General features: G+C 37.1%; 1 protein-coding gene across 1 annotated transcript; it reads left to right on the top strand.

Moving 5' to 3' along the window:
• Positions 1 to 900: 900 nt before the first annotated feature.
• On the top strand, positions 901 to 7,797 carry LOC122827659 (ATP synthase subunit alpha, mitochondrial-like). Its single transcript, XM_044110555.1, has 11 exons — positions 901 to 1,050; positions 1,502 to 1,577; positions 2,891 to 3,060; positions 3,213 to 3,386; positions 4,102 to 4,268; positions 4,352 to 4,652; positions 5,398 to 5,622; positions 5,727 to 5,834; positions 5,919 to 6,063; positions 7,034 to 7,184; positions 7,267 to 7,797. Exons 1-11 carry the CDS (start codon positions 991 to 993, stop codon positions 7,343 to 7,345), a joined length of 1,656 nt encoding a protein of 551 aa, XP_043966490.1. The 5' UTR covers positions 901 to 990; the 3' UTR covers positions 7,346 to 7,797.
• Positions 7,798 to 10,806: the final 3,009 nt, after the last annotated feature.

Here is a 10,806-nt window from a genome sequence, read left to right as displayed (position 1 = left end):
GGATTCTTTATGTTATCAGGGGACAATCACTTTCCACTGTTGTCACATCCGTGCTCAGAATGATTAATTGCTAAAAAGTAAACAAATCGATGCAACTGACTTCATTTCAGATAAATTATCTTTCATTGTGTTGTGTCAAATGGGATTTTTGTGTTGTACCGAACTGAACTATATGGAATTGGATCAGAATCTTACCTTATTATTGCATTTTATTGAAATGGACTCAATTGATTTGATTTTGGCAGTCAACTGGATTCTATGAAGTTGATATGAACTGGGCCATTTGTCCTGTGAAGTGCCAGGGAGGTATTTCGTTGTGAATTAGGAACCACCTAAATAAATTAAAATAAAACTGAGTTGAAATAAGGAATTCATAATATATTGTTTAACAACACAAAATTATCAACTAAAAATATATATATATATTTTTTACCAGAGATGGGTAGTAACTAGTTACATTCATTCAGTTACATTATCTTGAGTAACCTAATAGAAATAGTTTACTTTTTATTACACTGTGCTTTTTACTTGAGTAACATTGGTATCCCTACCACTTGAATAAAATTTCTGGCCACTAATTTCTGGGTGAGACTATTTTGCTGTTTTGAGGTTAAGTGAATATGTAGTAAATATTATTCATTGTCACTGCAAGTACATTAACCTGTTCTAAGATATATGGCATGTATACAATGAGTAGTTTTATATTGAAAAGATTTGATTTGGAAAAGTGTTTTTTCTGAATATTTTTCTTTTCCTTTCATAATTGTATTATTTATCTGTGCTAATGTTTCCATTTTATTATTGAAAATACCAGATTTTCCTTGAGGGAAGCAGGGCATTGTCTATTCCTTGGCGGCAGGGGGCATAGCTGAGCAGTAAACCGGACAAATTGACATAATTTCAATAAATAGAAGAAGCGTTCATTCAGCCATTACATTCAGGCAAGTCGGTGGCGCTTAGTGGAGGACAGGTCATTAGCAACCCGACAAAATGTTATCCGTCAGAGTTGCAGCAGCTTTAGTCAAGAGCCTCCCCAGGAGAGCTGGATTTGTAAGTATTTTACTAAACAATATACAGCTACTGTGGTGGTAGCACTAAGCATTTTTGGTATTATTTGTTAAGCTTTGTGAACGTGAAGGGTACAGGCCGCTAGCTTACACGACACTAATCCATAAAAGCGCATCTGAACGCAAGAAATCAGCTGTCGGTAATAGCTTAACCTTGTAGTGTTAATATTACTGAGCTAAACATATTTTGTCGAGTTGTCCTTGCAAAGACCCGGTGTTATGCAGTGGCTAAAGTTAGCATCCAGGCTAACACCGAGCTAATGGCTTATTCAGCCACGCTTGAAGGTCAGGAAGCCTGACAGCGCATGCCCTATCCGCTGCGCAGCGTTTAACCTGCGCATATCTTAGGTTTTTAATCTCACCACCAATGTCCGACATAATAATGTGAGGTTTCCCTTGGACAAGCTAATAAGTCCGCCTGTCCTTGACTGCAGGTGTCCAAGACGCTCCCGGCCGCCTGCGTGGGGGTCAACCACATCCACACACAGAGACCATGGCTGCAGAAGACAGGTGAGTCAAATGCGGTTCTGTTCTTCAGCATGTTGTCTACTCTGTTCAAATAAACAGTACTTATATATACCTAGAGAAACGCTTCATGTTTTTGTTGCAAAATTCTTAATATAACCAGTTCAGTAAGCTATCTATAACAAAACCCTGGTGGCCAAATGCTTTGCTCCTATTCAACTTAAAAGCATGGGATTATTAGCATGGGATTATTTGCAGTATAATAGAAATGGACAAAGATATTTGAGGTGCCAATTTTGCCTGAGCGATAAACTGGATCATATGCAGAAAAATGGGTATTGTTTTTATCAAAATTAATTGTAAGAGCTCTCATACGTTTTGACATTCATGCACCTTGAAGTATAATTGAGATCGGATCAAATTTTATGGTGTATAAATAACAGAGGTGCTTTGGTCAGGCTTTTCCTGAGTGTGGGTTTTTCTGTCAAGATTTTGAAGGAAACTGATGCACAAAGAAAATCCTGTGTGTTCTTGAGCCAGTATTATTGGAACCAATCCAAGTTTTTGTCATGTATGTTATTCTAAAATAAAGGCTTTATTGTTTTAAAAGCAAATTCAAGATACATTTTCTTCAATGATGTTTGGAGATATAAAATCAGAAATATTTTATTTTATACCAAAATTTGTATTGCAAACATTTATCAGATATTTTTGTTTATATTTGGAATAAGTGTTCATTTGTAACAATCCTTTTATTTAGCGAAAAATTTATTGCTGTTGTAATACATTAAAGACTTCATAATATCATACCATAAAAAAATCAGTTTTGCACTCTTAAAGAAAGTGTTTGCTCAGTTCTGAAATGATTTCCAATCCAATGATTGGCAATAAGCTGTATTCTCATTAATAACATATTGAGTGGACTTATTTTATTTTTTTATTTTTCTGGTACTTAATGTTAATAAACAAAAACAATATTTTGCTGTACTTTGAAAAGGTCAAAGTGTAGTATAGACGCACAAATCTGTTGAACAGACCTCTGAATCGGTTTCCTCCTGACTGGTTCTGATAGGTAATCGAACATCAATGCACTTCAGTAAAGGTCGAGTACATGTGCTTTTGTGCATAAATGGGATTATTCTGCAAATTTCTTTTGTTTGATTCAAACCATCTCCCACCTAAAAATCTGTAGCACTTTTTTGCTTCTCTTATGTGATTGTAATTGTGGCCAAAAATAATTTAGATCAATAAATTTCTTTGGAATGAAACCTGAACTCTGTTCTTGCCTGGGAAGCACCGATCGGTGCTGCCATGTATTGTTAGACGAAGCAATTGTAATATTAATTATTCATTCACAGGCACAGCTGAGGTCTCTTCCATCCTGGAGGAGAAGATCTTGGGTGCCGACACCTCCGCTGACCTTGAGGAGACGGGCCGTGTGCTGTCCATCGGTGACGGTATTGCCAGAGTGTACGGCCTGAGGAACGTCCAGGCTGAAGAGATGGTGGAATTCTCCTCTGGACTCAAAGTATGTTTAGAAACAAATTGATTGCTTAAAACAAAATAAACTGTTAAAGCTGCTTTCTGCATCTGGTCAGCTGTGATTCAACAGAAGCTGAAATCAAAAAGCTCATTACTTCCTAATGTCAAAATGCTAAATATGTACGTTTGTCGTTGTAGGGCATGTCTCTGAACTTGGAGCCTGACAACGTTGGTGTCGTGGTGTTTGGTAACGACAAGCTGATCAAGGAGGGCGACATTGTGAAGAGAACTGGAGCCATCGTGGATGTTCCTGTGGGCGAGGAGCTGCTGGGCCGCGTGGTGGATGCTCTGGGAAACGCCATCGATGGAAAGGTTAACTCAAGTTTCGTAAAAACAAATAAATAATGAAAAAAAACACTTTGATGGGAAAATTTGTAGATCAGTTTCAAAGTTGAGAGTATTCTGCAGCAGATTATTTTGTTCAATTAAATTCAATCTTCTTGAATTTTCTAACTGAAATTAATTTCTGCTTTTTATTAATTTTTTTCTAACAGTATTATAATTAACTTTTTTTTTTTTTGACCTACATTTATACAGGTTGTCTCATTTCCAAAAGAGACCTGTTTTAATAAAAACAATATTACACAGATGGCAACAAAACAAGTCATTCAGATTTGACTCAATAAATAAGTTAATAAAATCTGAGTTAGAAAGTAGAGCAAGTTTTATAAGATTTCTTAAAATAAATTTGAATTGTCCCAAAAGAATCAAAATGGATTGCTTCAGATCCTGCTGTAGTGTTGAACTGAGCAGAGTAAGATTTTTATTTTTATTTTTTCTCGTACTTGGATGTATTTCAAAAATTCATGTTCATAGACAAAGAATCAAAGAAGCTCTTGGGTTTTTCTTGAAGAGTTGAAAGCAACTCTTCTCCCCCTCCCCTGTATTTTACACCCCAGTCAAAGGAAATTTGTAGCTTCCTGATCTCTGGCCATTTGATCAGTGCATCACTTGTATTCATAAAAAAATCTAGTGTAAATTTACGACAGAAACATGAATAAGAGCAGCATGGTTCTCTTTTCCTCAGGGTCCTTTGGGCTCAAAGATCCGCAGGCGTGTTGGTCTGAAGGCTCCAGGTATCATCCCCCGTATCTCAGTGAGGGAGCCGATGCAGACTGGAATCAAGGCCGTGGACAGCCTGGTGCCCATCGGCCGTGGCCAGCGTGAGCTGATCATCGGAGACAGGCAGACTGGGTAACTACTGGCATTTCTCCAACTCATTTAGAGAAATGCATTCATGCTCCGATGTTTCTAAACGCTGCTTATTTTCACTTCAGCAAAACCGCCATCGCCATCGACACCATCATCAACCAGAAGCGCTTCAACGACGGAACCGATGAGAAGAAGAAGCTGTACTGCATCTACGTTGCTATTGGTCAGAAGAGGTCCACCGTGGCTCAGCTGGTTAAGAGGCTGACTGACACCGACGCCATGAAGTACACCATCGTTGTGTCCGCCACCGCCTCCGATGCCGCTCCGCTGCAGTACCTCGCTCCTTACTCTGGCTGCTCCATGGGAGAATACTTCAGAGACAACGGCAAACACGCCCTGATCATCTACGACGATCTGTCCAAGCAGGCGAGTTCGAATGTCAAGGAATTAAAGCTAGGAGATTATGGCTTAATTTGACAGAATATTTTCAAAAGTGGCTTTTATTTAAAAAATAAATAAATTCTTCTGAGTTGTACATCAGCATATCAGGGCTTGACCATGAGATTTTAACTACAAGAATATACTTGCAATATTAACAGAATAAAGATGCAATGTTACCAAAAATTCTTAAAATTTAGTGGGGGGAAAAAAATGAGAAAAGCTTTGAGTTATCAGGGTCTGACGTGATCAGTTCAACCCATGTAGATCTTTCTTCAGAGTAGACGCAACTTGTTTCAAAGTCGATGATGTGATTAAAAGATGAAATATTTCTATTGCGTATTATCTGTAAAACTTTTACCGAAATATAATTTCACAAAATGCTCTATAGCCCTCATTTAAATTTTTTGTCTTGTTGGAGTTCTCATAAAATCACTAATTTATTTTCCTAATATTAAAACTTTATTCTGCTAGTATGACTTTATTCCGATAAACTGAAAAGGAATTGTATCCTGGCCCTAATATTCTATTTAGTTAACTTAAATGGATGGGAGACTTTAGGTGTCAACATCACTCTGAGCTATGAAAACCCAAGAAATGCTTTGTTGGAGGGGAGGAAAAGAAATCCAGATTTCCCAAAAATGACATCTTCAAAAACCCAAATGGATTTATTATTCAGCCTTAAGAGCAAATGTTGCATATGGACTAATTTTCTCCTGGTCTCTCCCACCAGGCTGTCGCCTACCGTCAGATGTCTCTGCTGCTGCGCCGCCCTCCAGGTCGTGAGGCGTACCCTGGCGACGTCTTCTACCTGCACTCCCGTCTGCTGGAGAGAGCAGCCAAGATGAACGACAACTTTGGAGGCGGCTCCCTCACTGCGCTGCCCGTCATCGAGACCCAGGCCGGAGACGTGTCTGCCTACATCCCCACAAACGTGATCTCCATCACAGACGGACAGGTCAGTGTTGTTTCATATTAAAAATATTCAGTAAATGGCCTCTTTATGCAGTGTTTAATTTAGTTTTGCCCTATTTTTTAATTTAATTTTATTTTTTTCTGCAGATCTTCTTGGAGACTGAGCTGTTCTACAAGGGTATCCGTCCAGCCATCAACGTGGGTCTGTCTGTGTCCAGAGTGGGTTCTGCCGCCCAGACCAGAGCCATGAAGCAGGTCTGTCCAGTCTGTGGTTAGAATTCACCCTCATTATGTTTACTGAGAGTTGAATCCATTAAATCCAGTCTGACGTCCCTGCAGGTGGCTGGTACCATGAAGCTGGAGTTGGCTCAGTACCGTGAGGTGGCTGCCTTCGCTCAGTTCGGTTCTGACCTGGACGCCGCCACCCAGCAGCTGCTCAATAGAGGCGTCAGGCTCACTGAGCTGCTGAAGCAGGGACAGTACTGTGAGTGTTGATGGGTCAGGATCCGTAAAGGGAAAAACGATATCTTACCTGCAGTAGACGGCACTCTTGGCATCTTCATTTGGTATAAATCTAGATGAGTTGAATCCAGAGGCCAAATTGGACGTCTGCTGTCCTAAGATGACTCGTGTCTCCACCGGGGTTTATGTGAACACTTCCTATTGGACTTTAAGTCTTCCTGTTTGCAATGGGCTGATAATTACACAAACTGATTGCCATAATTAACCGACACAGTAATAAACTTCCTGTGTGAAATGTTTTCCGTCAGAGAAGCTGATTAAAAGTTAGGCTGTGAAAAAACTACATCTACATTTTATTTAAGGTGGAAACTCTTTACATAATCCTTATTAGAAAAGTTATTGGTGGCACAACGCCTCCTAACTCAATTTCCAGCATAAATGTATCGTATACTATCACTATAATATAGTTGGGGGTTTTTTAAAGAGCTGAAATGATTAAGTTCACTAATTGGAATGAACTAATTTGGTAATCAATCATTAACTGGAATGTACATACTCAAAAAAAGCCAATTTAATAAGAAATTAATTTATTGCTGTAATTAAGACAAAACTGTAGAAAATGAACGCTTTGCATTAATGAAACACTTGTCAAGTGTTTAAGTGAAAAGTCAAATGTGCCAATTTCTTTTAATCGGATTAATTGATAACTAATTAGTTGCTAATTTTTGTTGTGTAAAATAGTGCTAAAATTACAAATTAAGAATAATACAATTAAATTAGAGCTGAAGCTGTTTGAAAGATTTTAAGCTCTGAAGTTAAGAGGGGAAAAAAAGAGCTAACCATTAGCTCCAGGGTCCAACTAACCTGGATTTATACTACATGAAAACTGTCATCTACTACTGTAAAGAAACTTTAACACCAACACAATTAAATCCTGAGAAATATCTGGACTGACTGGTTTATGTACTGGTGTACCTGCCTCTCTCCTGCAGCTCCCATGGCCATTGAGGAGCAGGTAGCGGTCATCTACGCCGGCGTCAGAGGACACCTGGACAAGATGGAGCCCAGCAAGATCACAAAGTTTGAGAAGGCATTCCTGCAGCACATCCTCAGCCAGCAGAAGGACCTGCTCTCTGCAATCAAGTAAGGCAAAGCTTCTCTCTTGTATAGGTTGGCACATTTAAAATATTTTTATTACTAATCTTTTTTTTTTTTTTTTTTCCAGGACTGATGGAAAGATCTCAGAGGCATCAGATGCTAAACTGAAGCAGATTGTACTGAACTTCCTGTCCAGTTTTGAGTAATGGATTGCACTTCTCCTGATCCTCAGTAAGCGTCTTGTCTGTGTCCTCATAATGCGTATACATGTGAACACACTGAAGGCCAAAACCTCCATGTACAGAATTCTCCAAAAGAAATTTTTTCAGCCCTCCCTTTCCTCCTGCTCTGCTCTGCGTCGCTTCTGGTTCTTGACTGCAGCAGATTTTAATTCAGGCAGGCCAGAACAGCAACATGTGATTCTGAACGTTTTGTTTCTGCTGTTCTACATTCATAAAACATGTTAACTGTAATAAGTTGTTAGAAATATATTCAAGCAGACCAGATGAGAGGGTTTAAATTAATTTTGACTGGACCCGTTCTTCACTGGTTTTACTATGATTGAGCTGTGACCCCCCCAGTTGGCCTGTGGATGGAGTAAAGGGGTAAAAACTGTTTGATACCGTAGTAATAAATGCCGTGACGCTGTCACAAAATATTTATTGTCCTGTCTTTTGTTTGCAAGTTTTATTAAATCTTAATCTACATTTTTATATGTAGGTTTTTATTTTATTGTACTTTAGCTGGAAGCTGTATTTATGAGAGAGGCATTTACTGGCCACTTTGTTAGGTACACTTAGCCTATTGGTTTCTGCAAAAGCAAAAAAAAACAAAACATTTAGGCATCTAGATAAAGCTAAATAGCAATACCAAGATCAGTATTGGTATTGGAGCAATAATAACTCTTGCATTATATGCATATTAGACTTGGTTAACTTAAAAAAAGATAAATGTGTGTAATAGAAAGTAATAAAGGAATTGATTTCCATTGACTGTAACAGCAGAAGTGAGTAACTAGTTTATAAATAACTGGGTACGTTTTTAGAAAAATTTTACTTTTACAAGTATTTTTGCTATTCTGTACTACTTGAGTAATTTTATTATAACGTGTCACTACTCTGAAGTAAATTTTCTCTAGCATATTTGAATAACTTTACTGGAGAATAAACTTGTTTTAGCCAAAACAATCACCACACACCTGCAGTTTTTCTTAGTTTCATAAGTTTTACATTAAAGAAATTTTATTTTGAAAAGTGTTTCTTTAGAAAATAACATTATTTTTATTCTGGTCTTTAAAATACTAAAATTTTTACAAAATGTTATATTTTGGTAATATTTCTAAATATCAAGTTGTTTTTTGTTTTTTTGTTTTTTTTGTTAGTTACTCAGGACTTGAGTAGCCAGTTTACCAAATACCTTTGTAAGGTATTTAATTTTTTTTGGTTTGCTACTTTTTACATATATTTAAAACTATGTAGAAGTAGTGCTACTCATACTTTGGTACAATTTTTGGGTTCTCTACTCACCTGCAAAATTGCAATATAAGTATCAGCTATAGGTGAAAATATTCATCCATATTTAATAGGCTATAAATTTGTTGCTAAGCAGCCTAATAGTGATTATGACAGTGTAACATAGCTTTCACAGCTAATGTGAACTGATTAACGGCGTATTATAATGAAATAGCTAACAACTAAGACAAAAACAAACTGGCCTACATATGTTAATTTGTGTAATATCCAGTAATGGATATTTAACATGATCCATGTTACATCACGGGTTCATTGCCATTAGTCGTTATAGTTTTATTTCCCATAAACTTGACTTTAGTCTAAAGCTAAACTCAAGTTTAGTTTTAGAATTTAATGCTTCAAAACTGTAATATTTTATGCTGATAATAACCAGAAGCTGATGTTCAGCCCAGATCATCTCAAACTGGATTCTTCTGCATTAATTCACTTTTCTCCAACAGAGCCTTCAGAAATAAAACAGATCAGGAAAATACACACAACAAATGAGCAACTGTGATGCCCTGAGGTGACTGGATTCAGGGTTTGTTGTCCTATTCGTTAGTTCAAGAAGCTATTTCGAGTTAAATAAAAGCACATGAAGTCATGTCACATTCTCTAAATTATCTCCAGTAAACATTTTTTTCTGTGGTATTTAAAATATTGTGCTGAAGACTTCCTATGCAGTCTTATATATGTCCAGTAGGGGGCCTTGCACATCTGTAGAGATATCATCTGAGGTTCATATGATTGTGTTATAAGTTTCCAAATCAGTTTGTATCAGTTCTAATCAGTTCTATTTACTAAGAAATTAAAATGAATGTTAATATTTTTATCACTATTGAATTTTTTTCTGTGAAAATGTCACCTTTTAACACGGTTCAAACTCAAGGTGCCTGGGCCAAATCTGGGCCACTATTTATGTGGCCCTTTGCTTTTTATAGGGCCACATAAATAAAAGTGTAGTATAACAGTTGTGTGGTTCGATGTTATTTTCATTAGTCAAATCAATTCAGTTTTTATTTTTTGTTAAGAGGTAGATTTATCAATATGTTCTGTCACAACAGGCCCTTTGAGAACATTAATCAACTTGATGAGGCCTGTAATGAAAAGAATTTTGACATTCCTGCCTTATAAGGAAAAAAGACTATTTGTATCAACAAAATGCACTTGCAGGTCAGATTTGCTCCTTTCCTGAATCTTCTGGGTGCCGCAAATGGACCCCGAGCCACACTTTGGACACTCCTGATCCAAATATTTCCCCATTCTCGGTGATTCTGCTGATACACGTGTGTCCTCCAAAACCACCTTTTCAAGAAGAACATTCCGTTCTTTTCTCTGTTCATTCACGTGGAATGTAACGTTAAGAACTCAGAGAGGTTTGAGTCGTCCATTTCTCTAGCTGCATGGTTGCCTGGTGGGATAAAGTCAGACATGTGACAGAGAGTAAGTGGAGCTGCTTTCACTGAGGACTATTGTTGGTGTCAGCGTGACAATAAGAGCAAGCTCTGTGCTGCTGACATACAGACAATAACAAACAATGACAGGTCAGAAGACATGGGCAAGTTTTCAAGGGTAAAGTGGTGTTGGAAAGGAAAGCTCCCGATCATGTCATAGTAAAACATCAGCATAAATGTTTTTAAATTTGGTATTTTAAGTATGCTGTTGGTTTATGTGGTCCAACCAGACAGAAAATTGTGTAATTTCAATTATGAATCTCAATTTATTCAGTTCATTATAATCAAGCAAAAAAGCAAACAATAAAATTTCTATGGAATGTCAAGGTGTTTCGTTTGATAATTTGTTTTTAATTCTTGAACAGAATCTGTTGGGAAATACCAAAAGTAACAGTATTAACACTCACAAGGGGATATATATAAAAATGAGCTAAAATGTTAAGTTTTAATGCTACTTTCAGTGTTTGGGTTTTCACATTGACACTACAAAAACAAGGAGTCTTTGTTCTCATACACTAGGTTTCTTAAAAACCTAAATGCCTGAAACAAAGTATTTATTTGAGTAAATTATTATAACAAAAAACTGTTTTGTTATAATAAAAGAAATTGCAGTCTTTCAACTTAAATAGGAATACTTTTCTTCTGCAGTAACTTTTACCCCATCTGCTTTATATTTTCCACAGACAAAAAAAAACACAAAGG

Source organism: Gambusia affinis, linkage group LG03, assembly GCF_019740435.1.
Source record: "Gambusia affinis linkage group LG03, SWU_Gaff_1.0, whole genome shotgun sequence".
Lineage (NCBI taxonomy): Eukaryota > Metazoa > Chordata > Actinopteri > Cyprinodontiformes > Poeciliidae > Gambusia > Gambusia affinis.
The sequence above is the reverse complement of the archived record's forward strand: the minus strand, read 5'-3'. Positions and strand labels throughout refer to the sequence as shown.

What these genes read in the sequence shown, in the direction of transcription:
- LOC122827659 (XM_044110555.1), top strand. Translation starts at nt 991, where the DNA reads ATGTTATCCGTCAGAGTTGCAGCAGCTTTAGTCAAGAGCCTCCCCAGG. An exon ending in TCCCCAGGAGAGCTGGATTT is followed by an intron (nt 1,051 to 1,501) that starts GTAAGTATTTTA and finishes CCTTGACTGCAG; the next exon opens with GTGTCCAAGACGCTCCCGGC. An exon ending in ACCATGGCTGCAGAAGACAG is followed by an intron (nt 1,578 to 2,890) that starts GTGAGTCAAATG and finishes ATTCATTCACAG; the next exon opens with GCACAGCTGAGGTCTCTTCC.